This window comes from Gasterosteus aculeatus, chromosome 6, assembly GCF_964276395.1.
Source record: "Gasterosteus aculeatus chromosome 6, fGasAcu3.hap1.1, whole genome shotgun sequence".
Classification (NCBI taxonomy): domain Eukaryota; kingdom Metazoa; phylum Chordata; class Actinopteri; order Perciformes; family Gasterosteidae; genus Gasterosteus; species Gasterosteus aculeatus.
In genome coordinates, this window is record NC_135693.1 from 14,201,965 (window position 1) to 14,225,040 (window position 23,076).

At 42.4% G+C, this 23,076-nt stretch overlaps 1 protein-coding gene across 3 annotated transcripts; it reads right to left on the bottom strand.

Annotated features, from left to right (window-relative positions):
- Positions 1–38: 38 nt before the first annotated feature.
- On the bottom strand, positions 39–21,102 carry LOC120820766 (receptor-type tyrosine-protein phosphatase epsilon). Of its 3 annotated transcripts, none has more exons than XM_078104667.1 (21): positions 20,966–21,102; positions 20,735–20,841; positions 9,668–9,739; positions 9,396–9,492; positions 8,896–8,969; positions 8,333–8,469; positions 8,079–8,169; positions 7,889–7,965; positions 7,760–7,796; positions 7,564–7,661; positions 6,832–6,951; positions 5,887–6,050; positions 5,196–5,331; positions 4,853–5,002; positions 4,377–4,470; positions 3,980–4,056; positions 3,705–3,839; positions 3,352–3,477; positions 3,029–3,180; positions 1,975–2,110; positions 39–1,844 (listed from the first exon to the last, which is right to left on the bottom strand). In XM_078104667.1, the coding sequence occupies exons 3-21, from the start codon at positions 9,732–9,734 to the stop codon at positions 1,770–1,772; spliced, it is 2,043 nt and encodes a 680-aa protein (XP_077960793.1). In that variant the 5' UTR covers positions 9,735–9,739; positions 20,735–20,841; positions 20,966–21,102; the 3' UTR covers positions 39–1,769. The 3 variants fall into 3 exon arrangements, with proteins under 3 accessions (XP_077960793.1, XP_040034841.1, XP_040034842.1); XM_040178907.2 differs by lacking the exon at positions 20,966–21,102 and adding an exon at positions 14,776–14,984 and having other exon boundaries at positions 20,735–20,944; XM_040178908.2 differs by lacking the exon at positions 20,966–21,102 and having other exon boundaries at positions 20,735–20,920.
- Between the last annotated feature and the right edge of the window lie 1,974 nt (positions 21,103–23,076).

Below are 23,076 nucleotides of genomic sequence, written 5' to 3' on the forward strand. Positions count from 1 at the left end.
TCAGGAGCAGACAAAAAGAAAACATTAAGGGGGAAAACTCTCATTTTTCTCCATCTATAATTTATTTGAATCAGCTCTTAGCAAAACAAATAGTCAAAATCCATCCATCCAGATTCAAAAAGGCAGAAACATCATTGAAACAAGATGTTTGTGCATTTACGTTACATCAGCTGGAAGGCCTCACTGTCATTGCCCTTAATTCTTCTTCTCTCAGCATGGCAATACATTAAACCGACACATTGGAGATGATACATGACCACAACAAGAATATATGTACAGTGTACAATGTGTCAAGTATGAACCCATTTTACTATTTAATGGAAGTACAAACGCAGTAGAAAGTTTTACCCCCAAATCAACACTTCCGAGTTCACTGATCAACAAAGAAGTGAGCAGAAGCCTGGCGAAAATAGAGGCATTTGATTTTGTGTTGGGGTTTCCGTGTTTAAATATCACTATCAAAACGCCAAAAGGCCTGTGCATGCATCTATCACATTTTGGCTGAGCACTGGTTCTTAATATCAGTGCGTTTTATACAACGTTCAACTCTCTAATCAAGTGTTTTATTCAAACTCAAATTTATGCAGGGTTTCTATTCTTAATTTATCACATTTATTTGTAAAAACTAATATTAATCTACATTTGTTATCGTTATACCTTATACTATTCTGAAAAGAGCAATTAATTGATGAGCCATTGAGGACACCACCATTCAAAAACAATGGACTTTTAAAAATGTCTCTATGATATTAAATTAAACACAAACATCTGGCTTGTCTGTATTGTGTCACTTGGTGACAAGTTCTTTTAATGATTAGAAGTGTCTTTCTAATCAATATGGCACTGCTTTATGCAAACATGCACATGTAAGTCTGTTTGCTAATGTGAATAAAAATGGATGGAGATGATGCATCGCTGTAAAACACCTAAAACAATGACACGTTCAGCTGTAGTAAGACAGACTTTTCTGCCTTTTCCAATGTGGGCTAATTGCATTTTGCAGCGTCAGTAGTCAAACCACTAAGTAATATTGCCACAGGCAACACAAGAAAGTTGATGAAGTTGAATAAAATTGCAACACGCAGCAGCTGTTCAGTTATTCACTGGCTGAAGTGAGATATTCTTCCAGCACATAACAGATTAAAATGTATCTTGAGTTTGGATTTTTCGTTTGAGTTGAAAGTAGATCACAAATACTATTCAGACGTCACATGTCAGACGGGACATGTCGTTTCAGCAAGAGCAGCACTTCTTCTAGCCACAATACGTTCTCCTCATATAGCTTTAAACATATTTAGAGTCCAACACAAAATACACAAGTAGTCATTGTGGTCAGTAAGAAAATAAAGCAGAAATAAAGAACGCATGAAGTCTACGACACGTTAGTGATGTATTTCAGGTAGTGAGCAATACATATTATATATTTCTAGACACGTTATTTATTACTTATATCTGAATAATTCCTTTATTCTACCTCATAATGTTGCAACATATGAAAGTTGTTGACCTATAAAGAACCCAACACACTCATTAATAAACCACTATAGTTTCTATATATGACATATGGGATACTTGAAGATTATGCGATCCTAAAAGAGAAATACTCTCCTGCAGCACACATGTTTTCAATTATATTACACAATGTTACAACAAGTTTGTTTTGATCTGTAATCAAGTGCAAAATGTAAAAAGAGCTTGCTTTAGAAAACGACATTCAGAAAAAAAGGAACACATTTGACGGAGGAATACAGAACAGCATCCGACGGGTGTTATTTAAAATTGGCATAGTCTGAGAAAATGTCAACAAAATCCTGAACCACTCTGTAGCAGAAGTCGTATTGCTCCTGGAGGGGAAAGCAGAAGGGAGAGTGTTATTGTGCAATAATGTAATGCAGAAGAAATTCCAAATAAAAAAAATGTGATTCAGCTGGCTTTAAGCTTTGGCTTCATCTCCTCTCTTTTTTTCCACCTTACCACAGTCTGAACCATGTGTGGCCTCTGCATGCGTAAACTCTTGACAGTCTGAAAAACGTCCAGGAGGCCTTCAGCTTTCACCCTCTCTAGAATGTTACTGAGGGCAACAAAGGTACCGGTCCGACCCGCGCCAGCGCTGAAACATGAAGGAAAACACCGTCAGTGACCACGTAACACTGGAAAGCCTCCGAAAAAAGGGAGTAGCTGAAGCACATTGAAACCACTTCTCCGTTTCTTCACACTGCAATGACTCTTTGCAGCACATGCCTTTTTGTTCCCCCAATTGGAATGAAAAAGTTTGCAGGAGCAAAAGGTGACCTTTGTGTAATAGTCCTAATAATTATCCTCACTTAAAGAGAGGCTAATCCAAGTGCTAACACTAATCAGTTTGGAAGCTCGGTGTTTGACTGAGTCAATGTTTACAATGGCGGTGGGATGGAGGAAGAGAGACGGGGAGCGACTGCGAGAGTGATGTGCAATTCGGCGGAGAGGAGCGGAGAGACGTTGGGGATTGCAGCGGGTTAGCCCCGTTTCCCAGGGGCACAGGAAAAGCTTTAAAAAGCCCTTCTTAGACAAGTGGTGATGAAGGAATAGGAGAGAGTGATGACACCATTTCCTGTCGTTAGCTCATCTTATCAGATTAATCATGGTGGGAGTCAGAGGAGATTTCACTTTGAGAGGTTTTAATTGACTGTGAATCAGTGGATTGGATCAATCCCAGAGGGCCGTGCTGCTTTAGAATCACTTCACCTGAAGCTAGGTTCTGATCAAAGCTTTCACAGCTAAGTCTTTATAAGGGATCACATAAGTGGTTTAGGCATAGAACACCAGGTCTACCGGGGTAGAAAGTAGAATTTACAGTAACAGCCATTTGCTAGAAAGAAAAATAAATGCATCGGTGAAAAGCTAATTTCCGTTCGATATCACCGTGAAATATTCAAATTAGCCGGTGAAAATGTTAAGGAGTGGAATTAACAGCATGAGTGGACAGAGACGTGATTTTCCTCTGAGGATGCACATCACACGGCAGTATTGTCAAGCTGAAGTTCCTTACCTGCAGTGCACAATTATGGGACGGTTTCCAGACTGCTGCTGCTGCCTCTGCACGGCGGCAATAATGTCAATCATCCCTCTTCCCTCGGCTGGTATTCCAATCTCAGGCCATCCGTGGAAGTGGAAGTGTCGGACATGTTGTGACTGCTTTTCCTGGTTGAGACGGAGAGCTCGCTGTGTTATTTTAATGCAGGTAAAAATGGCAGCAATGAGGACATTTTTGTGAACTTCAAACTGACAGGACAACGAAAACGGGGAGGCGAATGTGTCAATTCAAAATGTATATTTTGCTGCTCTTGAATGTTATAATGTGACTTTACGCACTGGTCCATAGGTGAGCACCATGTCTTTGAGAGTGAAGGTTTCACACTGAGTATCTCCAGTCAGCGCCACAGAATAATCTCCAAATGTTACACTGCCCTCTGATGGCCAATACTGGAAGCACTTTTCCTGTTTGGAAAGGTCACAAGGAAAATACAATTAAGCTTCATGTAAACCGATTGATGCCCTTTGTCTTGTTTTTATATTTTCACTTTTATTTTCAGAGTGCACCGCAGAAATAGATTAGAAAAGCGTACGCAGACTGTCAGGAATAAGAAATAAGTAAAACAGGATTACGAAATAACCTAATAAAAAGAAAGATGGCTTAGATGTGAAACTCAAGCACAATACTGTACCTGCTCCCTCTCTTTGAGTTCGGTGAGCATAACGATTGAATGACACCTCCACTCCCACACCATCCTCCAGAAGTCCTCCACTGTGTGAGACAGTGGGCCCTGGGTTGCGATAAAATAGTCCTTCTGCCTGTAGCCCTGCAGGGCAGATCATACCGGTAAACAAACACATGCAAGTGCAGCAAACATAATATTTTACATTGTTTGTGAAGGAAACAATGAGCTTTATATATATTTCTATGGAAAATCTATACAGGAGGTCGTGAGGTACCGCTCACATCAATAAAGGAGGCATTGACGTAGTCGGTGAACTCGTGTCCTCGTCTCACTGAGAGCATTACTCGGTTGAAATCATCTGCGAAAAAGAAGAAAAAAAAAGGAAAATGAAAACTTTCCACGAGTGATTCCTGGTAAAATAAAAGTTTTGAAGAGGCTGATGGAACTGAAAAAACGTGACGTAAAAAAAAACGTTGTAGCCAGCTTTCCGTCCCCTCTCTTCCCCCCCTTACTTTCAGGTCATGATACAAGCTTTATTTAAATGCCGTTGATCACACACACACGGGGTGGAGATATCTGTGTACGCCGTCAATAAAATCACCAGTGGTGGGATTCTTTGATGTTCCTCGGAAGTGATGTATTATGAATAGTGTTCGGAGTATCCGGAGCAGGACTTACACGGGATGATCTGAAGCACGCGGTTCTTCTTCATGTTGGCAGGGAGGTTCCCAGTTCTCATGTTCTCCTTCATTATGCGGACGTTGGTCAGCTTCTGACGGGAGAAAACGCCAGCGGATCGACGTTTGTTTTTTACCGGTACAATGCTGGTAAATATGCAGACAACATCTAACTAAGAATGATGCAACAAGGGAAAAACACAGAGGCTGTTAAAAAAGAAAGAAAAGAAGAAAAACGAGGAAGAAGATGCAAAAGGTAATAATCAAATTAAGTTGAGTAGCAAAAATGTGAATGCTGGCAGACGGCGGTGCCTTATGAAGCTTTGGTTGATTCACAGCTTTGTGTTTAATCTAACCACTGCCAAAAGTGGCACCCTGGGCATTCCTTTCACGAAAATACAACTATGTAGGGGACAGGGTGATGGAGACGATTAATTACTGACTGAAATATTCAAGAGCGAGCTTCCGTCTTCCTACCCTGAACTCCTCTTCCAGGCCCAGCCTGTCGTGGGGAGCTCTGGTGTTGTGAAGCCTCTGCAGATGTCCCTCCAGAGAGCACACATCCAGCTCCGTGTCTCCATACAGATAGTACTCCAACAGAGCCTGGTAGATGAAGGAGTACTGCATCTGAGGAGGAAGACGAGGAGGAAAAAGAAGTAGCTTTATTTTGATTTTTTTTATATATATATAGCTATTTTCCTTCTATTTTGTATCTCAGACGCGGCTGTTTTCCACGTCCTCGCTTGTCTCCGCCGCGACTGGAGCGGCGCGTCGAGCTGTCAGTCCAAGGTACAACAGGTCGGGGAGGGTCAACGCTTACATCTGTCTGGATGAGCTGACAGCGCTGCTCCCGCATTCTGCTCACAGAGCCAAAGACATCCACCCTCTGTTCCATGTGCATCATGTCGATCATGCTGTCTATGACAATAAACGTCCCCGTCCTCCCCACGCCGGCACTGCGGAGACGCAGAGAAGAAGAAGAAGAAGAAGAAGGGCTCCTCCGTCAGCACGTTGCGTGTATATTGTACAAATAGGAAAGAAGGAAACATAGTACAGAATAATGCACGCACAAAGAGAAAAGAAGCTTGTGCGTTCTAGTCTGTAATACGTAGATGTCAATTGCGGACGGCCTCGAGCACGCGTAAAAACGCTTCACCCCTGGAACCCAAACGTTCTGCTAATAGATTTACACGGGTCATTTCAGCAGACGGCACCACTGGGAGCGGAGCTGGGATTCCGCAGCGGGGAGCTGAGGCCTCATCAGAGGGACCCATTACAAGAACAACAGTCCCTGAGCACCTGTTGCAGCAGTCGCAGCGATCGGCTGCTCATTTCTTTGTGTGAGGCTTCAAACCAGAACACATGCTTTATAAAATAATGAAAATATATGAACTCTATTTAACTATTAAACATCAAGTGAGTTTTTCTTTTAGCTTTTATTCCTCCAAAAATTCTTAATGCAACTTGAATCGAACCGTCTTTGCGGGTTGATTCCAGTGTGCACATTTTACCTGCAGTGCACAACGATGGGTCCAGCGTAGGACGGATTGACAGTTTTGACCTTCTTGAGGAATTTCAGCATGCCGATGGGTGAGAACGGCACCCCGAAGTCCGGCCAGCTGGTGAAGTGGAGCTGGGTGACCAGCCGCGGAGCCCGGAGGCCATCGCTGCCCTGCTGTGGAGCGCAGACACACAAGGTCAAAACCTATTCACCGTGCAGACCTGGGGAGCCGACAAAACACTTTTACCCGCTTAGCGAAGAAACCTCAAATTAACTGAAACATAAAACAAATAGAAAAGTTTTGCTACTTGCGACAGAATACGATTATTAAACATGTGCACTGGTTTCCTCTCTCGTATTTCATGGATGCTCTCTCAAGAGAACATTATTCTCTTGAAAAGGCCGTTGTCCTGTTTTGAAAAAGCTGAATGTAGAAGCACTCAGTCTGTTCAGCTTGTGCTGCAACTTTCAGTCAGAGTCAGAGAGGATATCTGCACTTCTCCGGCTTCAAATGGAAAGGGAACAAAGTGAATTTTGCAATGTGAAGGCTTCTCAGTACACCGAGATGGAGCCGTGCTCAGTAGTCAAGAACACAGGATGAGAAGTGCAGTGTGTGAAGCTCTAAAGATGAGACTTTTGTAGTGTTTTACTTACGTTTAAATGCGTATTGCTCTCATGCAGTCTGTCTGCACATATCCTTTAACGATCCTTAATTTGTTATAATTTGCATTCTAATAAAGCCTTCTCCATGGCAAACATTACTTTATTACACCATCTAAAAGCCACTTTGTTGTTTCAATTTTAATAAAAACCTTGCTATTATCAATACAGATTTTTCATAGCAATTAAGTATATTATGGACAACATTTTGGTTATAATTACTCTTCGGCTGAAAAAAGCAACACTTATTAAAATCATTAACACTCTGATATACAGATCCATATATTTTACTTACATATTGAACACAAAATTTTCTGATGGTGTAGTCCACTAGTACGGTGAAGTCCTCCATCGCCACCCGCACGTTTCCGTACATCCAGCAGCCTTTTTCTGGCCAATACTGGTAACATTTGTCCTTGTAAGAGAATCAAAACAACAACGGAGGTTAATCTTCAAACTAGAAGACATTGATGTGTATGAAGAACACATGTTGGGATCATCGTCATCGCAACTCACAAATGGTTGTGAATCCCCACGTTTGCTGCACATTGTCCCTGCGCGTATATAGGAGCGCGTATTTGGTGCGCGTGAGTTCATCAATCCGATCCAAAGGCATTGACGGGGACTTTCTGAGAGTCTTGTCAGTCAACGAGATCGTTACGGAGACGTCTCAACTCGTTAACCACGTTCTCGGAATAATTATCATGAAGCCTCTTAGGATCTTATCAACAATTATTCCGTCATCGATCGCCGATGCCTCTCTATCAAACCCGCCGTTGACTTCTCAATTGATCGTCCCTTTGAGGGTGAACTTGATGCGAGGCTCAGTAATCTGCGGGGTGTCACTCTGTATAGATTATCAGTTGGAAAAGGGGTCAAACAAATCATGCCCATGACTTTGGATCATGAGAATACACCGGGCTTCCGCTAATGGTGCACTGCAGCCATATAGATCGTGTAGGTTCATTGTGTAACACGCAGCCCTGTTTTTTAACATTAGTGCAGAGGGACAACTCTTAAGACAAACCTCTTTCCTTTCCTTCAGATTTGTCAGCATCACTATAGTCGCTGTTTTCTGTTCCCAAATCATCCGCCAGTAGTCAGCCACTGTTTCAAGCTTTGGGCCTGAGGCAGAATAAAGAAAATAGTATGAAAAAATGTCATAAACTCAACTACTTAAAACATGCGTTGAAAAACTAAACTAGGCTAAAATGTACATTTACCTTGAGCTGCGATGAATTTATTCTTCTCCTTAAAACCCTTTGAGAAAAAAGCATAGTATTAATAATAATGTATTCATTTATGGTGAAATCAATCATCTGCAATAATAGCTTGATTGCACAAAGACTCACATCGATGTAAGATGCATTTATGTAGTCTGAACACGGATGTCCATCAAGGTGATTTAACAACACTCTTGAATGATCATCTGTAAAAGAGAGAGGTCATTTTCAATTTTTTTTTTTCATTAAGCCCACAAAAAATGTCAAGTCTAAAGGTTACATTAATATTGTCGGCAGCAGAATTTGGATCCTCACTCACATGGTAAAATGTTTGGGTATCTGTTCTTCTCTCGGTTGTGCTCTCTGCTGGCCTCCTCAAAGGACCCGTGGTGGTAGTAACACGGCAGCGACTACAAAGAAAGAACCCCCCCCCCAACCCCCACTAGATCATAAATAAAGCCAGGGGTACACAGCCTTCCAACATCACTTTTTATTACTATTTTCTGTACTTTTTCTGTGCTTGCAGGACAAAGATCTTAGTCAGACTGAAGCGCACAAACCCCCCGTGCTTACATTGAACTCCTCTCTGAAGAGCTTGCCGTCATCGGCGGAGCGTATCCGGTACTCCTCCTCCAGCGAGTCCAGAGGGATGGGGAAGTACCTCTTGGACGGCGAGGGAGATCGGGGAAGGAGGACCACTGTCTGCTCTCCTGTGTTAAAAAAAAGGAATATATGGCGGTCAAACAGCTAATGTTTCCCAATAGAGAACATTACAAGCTCTCATAGCACCTGCAAAAACAAGCCTCGTGGCCATTAAGATTTCCTACTTTTGTAGGTACATGACAGAAATGATTTCTTGAGTCATAAACATGCCGCTGCACATAACTCTCCACACTCAGAATGTGGCCTTTCCGTTAATTTATTTATTTCCTACTTGAAGGGGAAGAATATACGGCTCCCCGTGTGCTTGCAAAAACCAAGGGCCTTCAAAACCTTTCCAGCTACCTCTGACTTCAGATCGTGAAACTTTCCTAGTATATAAAGAATGTAAACCTGCACTTAAACTAAGAAGAAATTAAAGTAAAAGGCTGTATTATAGTTTCATGCACTGGTGGTAATATTGAGCACAACGTTACCTTGTTCCTCCAAGAAGCCATTGGGAATCTTTTTATCCACCGAGGTAACCAGAGCTTTCCTGTGGTTCTTGAACCTGCAGCGATGGACGTGGGAGGAGCAGAAAAAGCCCAAAACATCAGCAAGCCTAAAAAAGGGCGGATGTCTGTACCGAAGAGGTAAAACAAAAACAAAGGCCCACCCCAGTGTCTGGAACATAGCTTTTAAGCTGTTACGTTGAGCAAACAACAAACAGCAAAATCCATATCCACCAGCTGAGGGAGGCAAAGCTGTTGCTCCTCATGTGGCTGTCGGGAGGAAGGAGGTCTGAGCTGGCTGGTCAGGGAGTGAGTTTCGGTGACCCGAACTGACCAAGCTGTTGTTTTTTGACGTCTCAATTGAGGTGTTTGACCGTAAGCCACTGCTCACCGCCTGTTATCCAAATAATAACCCCCACCCGATGCCCGGACCCCCACCCGCTCACTCTGAAACAAATGAGGGAATGAGTCCCAAGTTGATTCACCTCAGACAGTAGATTGTCAGCAAGACGATGATGATAAGAAGCAGGGATATGACCAGTGTTGAGGGCAGCACATGAGCCCCCTGATGGGTGGGGTTCCCTGGATACAACACAGTTATCAAAATAGCATAAATCTAAGCATACGGTCAAACAACATCTATCAAAAAGTATCTATCAGAGGATGCAAGGTTGTGATTTAATGCTACCAAATTCAGCTTTTTCTGTTTTAATGACATTTATTATTATAAATATAATGAAGTCATTTCCACAATTACCTGAAGTTTGGTTCCCATGAGATGAATTAGTCACAGCAATAGAGATCCCAATCAGAAACAACACCATTGTCACTGTGGATTCAAAAGAAAAAACACAACAGTTAAAAAACATTTTAACATAAAAAAAAAAATCCCTGTATTTCTTCACACAGTCCACTAGAAGGCGCCTCGTCGACAGGAAACTCATCTGCAGCGTGCTGAAGCATGCAGAGGCCAGAAAAGGAGGGCCACGCTTTGATGAGACTTGAGAGCGATGTCTGTCTCTCTGCCGAGCGGTTAAAGTCCTCGTGGGAAATCTGCTCGCCGTCTCGTCCTGCCGGGCGGACTTGAAAGAGCCGCAGCGTATCAAATAACCTGATATTCAGACATCAAACCGGAGAGGAGGCGTTAACCCTCAGGTGACAGTAACGGTATCCCCCCGTGGACCCCGGCGGGTTTGACACTCGAGTTGAGCTCAACGTAGCGTTTGTTGGAATCCGTCTCATTTTGCTGCGTTGTCTTTGATGTACAACAGGGTGAAAACCGGCAAAAGCCTCCAGCTCGGTGACAATGAGACATGCACGCCGTTCCTCAATGTAGTAGCTGCTGTTAAATACAGTGGACACCCCCCCCCCCCCTCCCCCAGAGGAAGAGGATATTGATAAAGAGGGTCAAACCGAATGTAAAGATTAGCATACATGGTTATACAGAGTTCCTCTCTTACTGCAGCTTTTCTGCCTCCACCACACCGCCTCTCTTCCCCTCCCTCTTAAGCGAACTCTCAACCACATTCTCCCCTTTTCCTAGTTTTACTTCATTGCTGGAAGCTAATGGGGATTTATTTGGGCCAGAGCTCGATGACACCAAAAAGATGTGTCACGTTAAACACAACTACACCAAAATTAAAATAAATTTGACACTTTATGCTTGTGTCCTATTATCTCCAAAGGGGAGCTGCCAAAGTCTCCAAACTCACATCCATTTTGCCCAGTCTTCCATATAAAGAGGGTGATAAATCCCAGAATAAATTGGGCAAACAGGGCAGATCTGCCTAAATGGCTTTGATGGAATAAATGAGCGGCTCAAGAAGTGAGTGTCCTAATTTATCCTCTGTTCCGAGTGCCTCCCTCATTATAGAGGCCACAAGACTGGATGGAATAATTCATTGTGTCAATTTAGTTCATCCAGAAATGGGTCATCAAGGGGCCTAATTTGTGATGTTGGAGATATTTTCTTGCACATATGAGCATATAAGAAAATGGAGACACATGGTGCTCTAACAATGTCCTCTAAACTAAATTGATGTTGAAAATTATAAAGTATTATTGGCCAACAGATTAGGACCTCTGTTCTTTAACAGCCCTCCCCCCCGGAGTAATAGAGACACCGAGGATGCTGACCTGCGTGCACACGTACATTTGCACAACCTTTAATTAGAGTGTCACCAGCTGGACAAAACTCCTTTCATTTAGTGAGGTTAATGTGTCTATTTTTGCATTTATAATCTTTTGACGAACAAATCAAATTCCCTTTCTCAATTATGTAACATAACAAACAACAAACACACACAAGCACACTCTCTTTTTGTCACTTCCCTGCACACACGTCCCACAGCCAAAGGCTATGTGGTGCATATGTGCCGCATTCTGTCAGAGGAGCCGATTCCCTCCCCGGTGTTAACAAGCCGACACTGTGGGCACCTGTCCCCCCCCTCCCCTCTGGCCCCACTGGGTCAGTGACATTCTCTCTCACAATGACCCATCCTGCAGCTCGATGCTGCAAGGCATGCTGTGCGCATGGGTTACTGCTCGTGTCGCTGCGTGTTCGTCATCTCCTGGCAGCTAAGAGTATGGACGGCGTCCAGCCAGGGGATGAAGGAACAGAAGGGAAATAAGAAAAAACTAACAAATGCACTGTCATTTCAAATATATAAAAAAAGATAACTGTGATGAATACTGAATACAGTATGAAATAAAATATGATGGATACATTATGTTCTGCAGCGTGGCCCAGGGAGTGAGAATGAGCTGTTAACATTACCAGCGGAGCTAATTATTAATGTAATTATAAAACACTTATCGTCACTTAAAAAAAAGAATTGGCGTCCATCCATTCATCTCATTTTCAAAGCCAAACTCCTATATTATATTATAATAAATTCCTAACAAACCACATGTAGCTGTTCAAGTAAGCCTTGAATTTGAAATGTTAGATGCAAAACCAGCAGTTTACTTTGACAGGACATAACCTACACTGTGTACCTTATTAAAAGTTCAAATATCTGCATATATAGACTTGCTATGACTCATGACACATTTTTCATTATGGCTCATACCATTTAAAAACACTATTTATACATCTTAATTAGCGTATGACATCATCTGAACCTGAGAGGATTTGCTGTAGACCCAATTTCAACCAGAAGAAAATGTTTTGGTATAAATTTGCCTCATGAACCCCACCAGCTACTTCATTATTCCAGATCCTTGCTTTCCTGTCTGTTTAATGAAATACTAACTAAAAAGGTCATGACTTTAACCTCCTACACCTGCTTATAATCAAATTATACTGCATCAGTTCAGTTGGGAGGTGCAGAAGGAAACCATCCCATCCGTGCATGATGCAATGCTAACATTCAGAATGCCTCACCTGCAGGTTTAACCTTAGAGGCGATGTTGATAATTTGAGCACAAATATGCAATATTCAACATAAATTTGTTTGGCTTTTGTGAACAGAGACAAGATGAAGATCAGCACACTGTGCATTAAATATGTAACAGCTGTAGACAAACTTTACATGGGTCATATTCAAAGACTCACTGCTTCAATTCAACACCTCCCTCACATGAAAACGAGACTCACAGAAGATAGAGACGGAAACACAGACTCCACATATGTTTCTTTACTTTTTGCCCGTCACCTCGCCCGTTTATCATGAATTCAAGCCAAACTGTGCAGTGAAAAGCGATGATATAAAAATATAACAGACATTACGTGACACTTTTTCGCTTTGAAATGTCTGTACATACAGATTTCAACTCAAATATGTGACCAGAAAAGAGAAAAGCTTTTTCTGTGAACAGGTATTCAGAATTCTTAACGCTTAGTTAAAACATAATTATATGACTCATTGGGAACCTCCTGGCCTTAGTTAAACATGTAATAAAAATAAGGAAAATATCCTCACTTCACTAAGAACAGTACATTCTTGTTATGTGAAAGCTTCTCATTTGTCAAATCCAGAGCTACCATAAATATCTTCCTTAATGGTGCAAATTAATAACGGATGCTAATAGATCCACTGGTAGTTTCAAGGTGATTTATGTCATATTCAATCTCTGTTGATGTGCAAATAATATTTCTGAGAGCTCATACTAATTGCTGCAGCCATGTATTAGTGGGCGATGCATTTTAGCTTCCCAGCAGGGACGAGGAGCTGGCTCGGGAAACCTTTTTTACATTTTATTCTGAAAGAAATATATGGCTATAACATGGAGAATACCATGTTCCACATTTACTGAGGCACGGTAATGAGGTGCCGAATGGAACTGGCTGGAAATCATGATGGTGCTTGAATCTGCAAATTAGAGAACAAATTCATATTTCAGTAAAGGAGAATCACTGCCAATCATGCAGGTTTTTGCATTTGCACTTGGCGCCATTAAAAAAGGAAGAAGCATGAGTCTTTCGCTTGTGTAGTACATATATTCCAGTGCAAATGCTAAGCCTGTCCCTCCGTGCACATTTTTCCGCTTTCATGTTGTACGGTTCTGAGGTAATGCTGCATCTATCCAACTCCACATCTACCCATTAGCAAAGCACACCGATGATGTGTTTGTCATTTAACAACAGCCCCACCGAGGCTGCGATCAGATACGGAAATGATTTCAGCTAAAAGCTGAATCAACATGCTAACAAGATCATAATGACAATGTTAACACGGTGATGCCGAGCAGATAAGGTTGAAACGCGTGCTTCGTGGCCCATTCGTCTCGCATTGCAGCCTGCTGACATTTCCTGTTCAGTGCTGAGCACTAAAATACACATATGAGGTTGATTGGTCATCATTGGTTGATTGGCAGATTTTGAGACAATACATTTAATATTTGTTGCAATGTCAGTCTGTGGTCACCAGACAGCACAGCATTGCATGCTGGGAAATGGGTGTTTCGCAAGTACTGGGATATGTTGCATATTAAGTTAACAAACGCACTGACCTGACCTTCTTAAAAGCTTCCAGCTATTAAAATTCCCATCGATTTGAAAAATGCATGCTTTCTACATTATTCAACATGTTCCATCAGTGACACTGTGCGGAGGAGATTCGTGGATATTTGCCAGATGCAAAGCTCACCCAGTTGGGATTTCTGAATCGGACCATAGGACCAATAAAGAACACACAATATTAATATCGCTTTAACTTAGAATGAAGGTAAAAAACAAACCCAAACAAAATATATGAAATCAAATCACGTTTCAGATTCTTCACAAATCAATAGAGCATCAAGAGGAGAGATCCACATTTTGAGCTTGGCCCAAAATGGATGGCATGTCTTGTATACTCTTTTTTTTTTTTGTTTGTTTCCAGGGAGAGGAGCATCAAAGGCGGATGAAAAGAAGAAACAAAAGGATTCCAGACGCAGCCATTTTCCAGTGCCAAGGAAAAGGATGGGACGAGAGCACAGACACGTCAGTAAAGTGTTCCAGCAAAGAGGAGAAGAAGGATGAGAGAGGAGACGAGAGCTGGATGAGATGAATGTCTAGGTTCTGTGTTTACAGATATCAGCCATATGACAATAGACTTCCTTAGTACACAGAGGCAGTAAAAGGGATGAAGCTGTAAAAGCTCAAATGTTGCTGTATTTCACATGGAAGGGGAAGCTTTGCAATATGGCTGCCATTTAAAACAATCCCAAGGAAGAAGACGTAATGCCCAACACTGTACCTTTATCTAAATTTCTCAGCGCTGTTTACTGTCTCTAATCACTATCTGCTGCATATTAAAGGCCAAAGGAATCCATCTGGAAAGGAGACACTGTAATCATCGGCCTATTTCATAAGGATTTCTATTAATTTTGTGAAAGAGGATTGACCTGGTCTGTGGTCAGATGTATTAAGGAAAGACTTACACTTCCAAACAAAGCCAGTATGAGCAGGTATCAGTTGACCCGTCGGCCCATGGCACCCATGTGATCCCAGTTGCTTTCTTGGATGGACTCTTACAGGTGGTCTACCCTCAGTCTTTCCCCTGCTCACAACCTCAGAAAGCCATTAGTGCTGGATGAAGAGATGACTGACGTAGGTTGTTTTGAAAGCTTTCAATTGGGATCATGGGAACCTGGGAAATGAAGCAAAAGACAACAGTAAGTTATCTTTTACTTTATGTCAATCATTAAAAAGAAGACACATTTTCTTTTCACTTCTGACTCACTATTTGGCACTGACTCAAAAGAAAAGGAACTCGTATGAATGCATAAACAACATGCAAGAGATGGGATTAGTGGGCGTTAGCGTGTGTGCACTGTGTCCGAGGGAATGATTGCATTTAATCAACTCGGTGTGGACATCTGTGCTGTACAAGCTGTGTGTTTGGGTACTGCTCACATGTGACAGCCTCTGTTGCAGAACATGTCTTTTGCAAAGCGAATGCATTACCAAGCTGTATAACTATTGCATTAAATATGAAGTCTTCATTGTTTACACAAAGACTCGACTGTGGTGTTATTTTATTGCCTTTCTCGAGCCTGAGACAGAAAGCGTGCCTCTCCCAGAGTCCCGCTGCCCACAGGTGTGACACACAAAGCCATATTGTTAACACTTGGCCGCCGAGTAGAAAGCAGAGGAGAAGAGGTGAATTAGTCATTAGAACCAACTGGGCAAGCTTACTCAGTCTGAGGAAAAATGAATGAACAGAGTCTGGAAAACACCTCGTCTCCCTGTGCTGTGGGACCCGGGATCGACTTTTCCAAATGTTGCAAGGTCTTTGGCATGTGAACAAAAACATGTTTGCCATTAAAATAACCAGCTATAACATAAATATTACAAAGCTGCTCAAAGGATCCATAAATCAAGCTTTAAAAGTGTGCATTTGCACTTTCATAAAAACAGGATTTAGTTTTTCTTAATTGTTAGAAACAAAGTCGGGTTTCACTGTAATGAGCTCATTGATTTAACGCCCAACACAAGACATTTAGCTGGTGAACATACTAATTGCCTGGTTTATGAACCTTTAATATGAACGGTTTACTGTTGGTATAACTTCAGAGGGTAAATTCTTAGCTTTCATCAGTCTAGTCTGACACTTAAGGCACACTGGGCTTTCCCAAATGTGTTTCAGAACATTTGTTTGAATTCAACTATCTTCTTAAAATTAAAATTAAATTAAAACATCCCGGGCCCAAAATTGAAAAAAAAAAACAGAATAATCCCTCTGGAAAAGGTTTCAGTGCAAGCCAGGCAGAATAGTGGAGCTCATAAGAAAAAACTGGGACTAAGACACGCACTAATCTGCAGCAGAGTATGACGTGCCGATTAGGGGAGGGAGATGATGACGAGGCAGGAGAATGGAAATGGTGCTGAATGGCTCGTTTCTCAGCAGCCATGAGACGTGTCGCTGCAGCGTAAACACAGGTGTTATTGATAACATCAATTATGGCCATTTAGGCGCTAACGTTGTGACCGCTGGCTGTGACGGACCACAAACACCTGTGTTTACTTTGTCATGAAGGGCCTGTGGACAGGGGGGGGGGGGGAGACACATATGGAACAGGAAAGGAGCTGATTGGCTGGGGAGAAATAACGAGGCTGATTCAGAGCAGGTGTGCAGCTGGGCAAAAAAAAAGAAAACCCTGATCAGAAAATAAGTCAATCCAGTCGACAGGAAGTCTGAGGGCATCCGGAGACAATGCCGGACTGTGACAGCGGGGACGGTTTGGCTCCTTGAGCTTTGAATCCCTATGTTATTGTTGACTTCAGTTCAAACATGTGTCGTCATTCAGTGGTGATGAGAAAAACAACATTAATTTAATATTTTAGGTTGTTCTTTCACTTGCCTGTGATTTATGAGACATTTGAAGGCCACGCTGCGTTTTAGATAATGGAAAGTTCTTAATTGATGCAACTTTTTATTTTAATTAACCCCCATGTTCTTCCAACTCCAGTGATGTCAATAAATAGATTTTTGACAAACCTACCAAAGCTCCTCCTGACTCACTGCCATCCAGGTGTCATCTGAGGCAGCCTGACAGTTAATGTGTCCCAAATGCCTCATGGCATGGCTCTAATGTATCTCATTTAAATAGTAGTACAGTGGATTAATTCTGCGTGTCAAACTCGAAAATGCACAACAAAAAGAAGTTAAAGCGCAAAACTTCAGCATAGTGAGTCATGACTGAGCTCATATGACCTGACGTGGAAACATACATCTTGTTACAGAATTTGTCATTCAGAGAAGAATCACAGTATTGAGAGGCAGAGATGACGCTGGTCACTTTTCGGCCCTCAGGTTGTAAACACGGTGTTTAAGAAAAGTTTAGTCACCAAGCAACTGCACAACCATTTTAATGAAACAGATAATGTGCAGCACCGAAGTAATAATATCCTTGAAAGAATTTTTGTAATGGTAATAACATTCAGGTTATTCAAACTGTAAACTACCCTAAGAAGGAGACAAGCTTGCAGAATACAGTCACTGCATGCACAAGTGCTTCCTTCCTGTGCCGCTCTGCCCGTTGACGAAGAGAGGAAACATGCAGGCCCTTAAAGTTTTATGGGAGTGCAGTCATCACCCTGCACTCTGTGGCTCGATCATTAATTCATACCAAAACAGCCACGAAGACACTAAGTACCGTAGCTATGCATGGCTGTGAGGTAAAGTTGTGTTTTTTAAGTACATAATAAAAAATCAATGTTAACTTTTTTTTTTCTATTTTAACTGTAATCTCCATTTATATTTGAAATGTACACATCTGATGGCGCACTTCTCATCCCCCATTCTTTCAATGACCCCTAGCTATTCATGCTAATTGACATGCTGCATTCCTGACGAACACATCCAATATTGAAGACATCAACACCAGAGAAACGCATGGTTTCCTGAGATGATAAATCCCCCAGTGTAATGTGTAATGGGGTAAAGTTCTAGGCCTTCAGAGAGCATGGGTGGAATTTGAGGCTGTGTTTTGTCAGTCAAACTTCTGCAAGACTCCCAATTGAATATGGATATATTATGGAATCTGCAAGCTTACCTCATTTTTTAGAGGATAAGATAAAGACATACCATGCTTAAAAAAGTGCTTTGCTAAAAAAAAAAAATAATAACAGGACCCTTGTCAAGATTTGTCACTTAAAGACATAACTTCCTGCTTACAAGAGTCCTGAACGTCACATGACGAGTCTATGGAGCATGCCAAATACTGAGCCTTGGACACCCACGGTTAGGAAAAAGTTGTTAGAGCCAAGGGGAAATAGCTGAGGAATATTATCTGTGTGCCTTCATTACGGGGGATGAGCAGAGTAATCTCCAACCTCAAGTTTGAGGACTTTGAAAATGACACTTCTGAGCCACGATGTAGCCGACTCAGGGACAAGAGATGATAATCGTGATAATCATCGTAATTACAGCTTCACCCCTCGTTCTATTGCAGCTCAACCATGGGTAACAAGTTTGTAACTGTCACTAAAGTTCAATATAAGTGGAATGAAACTGAACTATGAAACAAGAAAACTTAACATATGCATGATTGGACTGCTTTAGCACATTGTTTAATGCTTTAAACTATTTTGGGTTTTCATTTCAGAATTGAAATCTGTGACCCGTAATACCTTATCCCTTATCCCTTATCCCTTTGGTTTTAATGCTGCAGCGCTTTCATTAAAACAAACATTCACTTTCTTTCCTCTTTATGAGACACAGTGGAAACACAAGCGCTTCTTCTCACAGCAAAAAAACGTGGCAGGAAAATCAGCTATAAGCTTAAATTGGATGCTGCGCATTAATGAAACATGATGAACAAAACTTGAGATGTGATAATTCAGAGGCTGTTTTTGTTTTATAAAATGTGTTAGGGTGTATAGTAGTGACTGAAGGTTGTTCCAGAACACAGTAATTACCTTAAAATTGACTGACAATACACAATCCTCCTTATCTTGTGCTTCGGTGACAGTGGTTCAGTTGAAATTGCGACAGACAAAGAAGGCAACAGCAACTGGTCAGGCAATTCAGATGAGGACACTGTGAAGGCCTAATGGAAAATGCATTAGCCCAAATGGACCTCTGATTAGGCCGCACTGACTGAATGTTCCAGACACAATAAAGAAGGGTATTCCAGATAATACAACGTTAGAATTTAAAAGCTTCCCCACACTGTACATATCCTCTCTGGCTGAAATGAAGCATAAACTCTATAAAAACATCTTCTTCTGCGTGGGTGCACTTAAACATGAAGACTTCACTTAGCAAGCTACATAAAAAAAAACCTCTATATGGCAAAGTTTTACCATTGTTGGAAATTAAAGATAAAGCGTTTAAAACAGTCACTCGCACACTGATATTAGGTGACAGGGATTTTCCACTTAAAATCTGTCATCCAGCCCCAACTGATATTTCTCTTTCTTTCTTCCTTGCAGCCCAGGTGTTCAACACCAATCTGTCGTTGAAGCTCTGAATTAGCTTTGGTGAGCGTCGTGTGATAAAGCATCAATGGTAACCTCTGAGTTATGGGCCCCCCCGAGCAGCTGATGGACGTCATCTTCTGAAAGACGTCCCCGTGGACACAACAATGACTCCTGTCTTTCTCCGTGGACTGTTGTCATAACAGTGTCCTGTATTGCGTCACACTCGCAGCTGCGCTAAACAGCCTCGGCCGAATTCTCAACTGTGTATTGAAAAGGCAGAATTGAGAAATATATATTATTAGCACGGGTTTATCTACAACTCATGCATTCCCCAGGTAAAGAAAGATGTGTGCGTTGTAGACCAGCATGGAGTCTGCGGATGAGCAATCTGAGGGTTATTGAAAGTAGCAAATATTTTCAATTCAACTGTGTGAAACCTTATTGTACCTGACGGTCACACTAGTGTAAAGTACACCTCCAGATTCACCGGTCATTGCCATTAGCACCATCGTATCAATTTGACTGGGAGGACTTGTGGAACAGCGATGTGTTTTTATTTTGAAGCCTAAACTTTGACCGTTAATGTGACCTTGCCTCAAAATACATTGGAACTGACAAATGTGGAAAGGCTTTCCCCTCTTAGTCATTAGCAAAGTAATCCGTCATTTTGCTCTTAGTCAACTAAGATCTCTTTGGCCTATGAGCTGTTCATGTTTTTTGTATGCTAACTTATAAGCAAACTCTGGTAAACACAATATTTAAAGTGCTTATTTTGTGTGTTAGAGATCTGATTAAATCAACAAATTCATCAATTGAATATGAACTGACTAACCATGCATTTGGTTGAAGACAGGTAGCAGTACGTGCTATCAGGGAACGAGCCGTAGACTATATAGCATGCAGGATGCTTGTTGAGTGTGCACTCTAAAGGCCTCTTCCAACAAGGCTACATACTTGCACCTTTGCTGTCTAGACCAGTGAGGATGCTGCAAGCCCAACGCAACACACATCGCATGACATTTTATCCAAATGTCTTCAATCAAATCAATTTCTCAATTGACTCCAGGGAAGATGGAAAGAAAGTAGAAGCGTAGAAGATAATCCCACCATGGGAGCATGCTGGTGGTAACGGGGAGGGTGTGGATTTGCTCCACTAACCCATATTTGATATTTACTACAGTCCATGTTTGTCTGCGTCCGGGAGCAGGCAGCCTGTAGACGGAACAGAAACCCTAAATTCCCCGCAGCCTGCGTGTTGTGTCCCGTCCCTGGAGACCCGGAGATAGCTGAGGCATTTTCCTGCTTTCAGCGAAATGCGGTGCGGTCTCAGCGGGAGAGCGATGCGTGGAGGCTAGTTGCGCCCCCGCGCACACCGAGTAGGCCTGCCGGCAGCGCCGTGGAGACAAAACACCAAGAAAAACAGCGAACCGGTGATGTTTACGCGCAGATGGTTTCCCGGTTTGTGTCTCTTACCGTGGGACTCTGCGATGACCTCGTCTCGGGCTTATGATGATGATGATGATGATGTCGGCTTGTGTCTCCTCCTGCGAGGACCCGACGCCGTCCCCCGGCGTTACGTCCTTTCGGGGAACAACACCAAAAAAAAACACCCCACGCCGTTTACGGATCATCTGACCGCAGACGAATATCGCGTGTTTCCAGCAGTTATCTCTGAGGATGCGCTTACACCCCCCCTACACCTACCCCTCCTCCTCCTCCTCGCCCGCCTCCTGCCCTAGCCGAGCCGAGCCGTGCCGTGTGATGGCAGCCGGAGTGGAGACTGGAGACCCTCCCCCGGGGCGCAGAGCGGCGGATCAGCTGGACGCTCAGCATCCCTCACATTCCTGCATCACTGGGCGATAAAAGGATCTGTGCAGAAATTGCTCGGTTTGTTTCTTTCTTTCCTCCCACACACATACACTCACACACACTCACACACGCGATAGCGTTAAGCTTGACGTTTAAGCACGTGACATTTGTTCAATACATTGCACATTCCCATTGATCTTTCCATATTTAATGACCAACAGAATTTAAAATGTGTTTATATAGACTGAGCTAAGAACTCCACGTGGATAATTTCATTTTAATTCCTAAAAAAAAATACACATTGGTCAGGGTGTGATAGTTCCGAACATCACACAATCACAGATACGGCCTTTAACGTTTTAGACCAGACATGTTAGTGGAGCCATCTGCTGGCAATGATGGACCCTGAACTCAAGTTACTATAAGATCTCATCAGCATTAAAAACAGTGGCATGTTTCATAAGTTATTCCCGGTCAGATTTCAATTCTGAATGAAACCTCAAAATAGTTTAAAATCAGGTTATCACCTTGTAAAAATATCATGTTATGGCATAAAACACAATTTTTGATATCAAGCCTTTATAGTGTGGCGTTGTTGTAGTGATTTTCTTATACATGCATTGCTGGGTATCGGTCACGTTTACTGGTACCGGTGCACAATGGAACACAAAAGCACGACTCAGACCAAGATGGGAGGGACTGGTAGATTTAATCAACAGGGCAGACAAGGTCAAATCCAAGAGGGGCAGGCAGGGAATCCGTAGTTGGGAACAGGCAGGGGTCACAACCAGGGGTCACAACCAGGGTGGCAATCAGGGAGGTGAACAAATCCAAAAAAGGAGCAGGCAGGAAATCTGGGGTCGAAAGGCAAGCAGGGTCAAAACAGATGTAAATCAGGGTAACTGGGGAAAAAGCTGGAAAACTCTGCAAAACAGAAGAAATCTGGCAGGGAACAACAGAATGTGACGGGCTTAAATACCGAGTGGCTGATGAGGGGAGGTGCTTCAGGTGAGGGCAAGGAGAACCAGGCGAGGGTAATGAGCTGATTATGTGGGAGGAGTTAGATAACATGCAGTGAAGATGAAATTAAAACTATGATGTGGTCAATTGTGTGACAATATAATATGGTTTTGACATGAATTACACAAAATTTGCATGTGTCCATATTCAGTTTCTCTATCATTCACAACTCATTTGTACAGTCACATGTTGTTACTCATAGCATGTGCTATTTGCACATGGAAGTCATGAGTCAGACATTTTTAGCTCTGAAACAACTTGAGGGCAGTTTATTCAAAGGGCAGCTGTGCAAAGGCTCCTCCCGTGATGTGCGCCCATACAAACAGGTTTTCTATCTGCAGCTCTGCTGATTTTCACAAATACATTTTCCTGCATTCCTAGAACATGTGATAAGCAAATTGAACTTATGAAATGTGTGGTGATTCTCTTGATGATTTTAGGATAACTAGGCTGCTTCTGCCGGCCTCTTGTGGAGGCTTTGTTGAGTTAATGGAGTGATCAATGGGGGATGTACCGCTGTCAAATAAATACCTTCAAGTGGAATGATCAAAATCATTTACAAATGTTTCATTCTTTATAAATGTGTGTCATGCACCGGGCCGCGTGGCCATGAGGGGAAACCACAAGCAAGTAGTCAGAATGGAGTTTTATTTGCATACAGTGGCATGTGGAGTCAATAGTTTCAGTGGTGGAGGTGTGTGCATGCGTTGACGGTGTGCGTCTGTGTAACGTTGCATAGCGTCAGCACAAACCGTACTCTTTACCTACAGCAACGAGGTGTCTCAAGACAGGGACACACAAGAGGGCCTTTTAACAGAGTGCACTGGCACACAAAGCCCATGTGTTGCCGGTGCTGCTGATTATCTCCGGTGTTCTCACTCCCACCTGCAGGGACACCAGCCGGCAGCAGAGAGGGTTTACTCGCAATGTGGTTCAGCAGTGTGTTTAAACAGCATTTGTAGTTGAGGGACAGCTAAAGAAAGTCA

Excerpts from the sequence above, each read along its gene's own strand:
- LOC120820766 (XM_078104667.1), bottom strand. The coding sequence starts at position 9,734 with ATGGTGTTGTTTCTGATTGGGATCTCTATTGCTGTGACTAATTCATCT. Across the intron at positions 7,662-7,759 it reads TAAATTCATCGCAGCTCAAG|GCCCAAAGCTTGAAACAGTG; the intron begins GTAAATGTACAT and ends ATTCTGCCTCAG. Across the intron at positions 1,845-1,974 it reads CACACATGGTTCAGACTGTG|GAGCAATACGACTTCTGCTA; the intron begins GTAAGGTGGAAA and ends TTTCCCCTCCAG.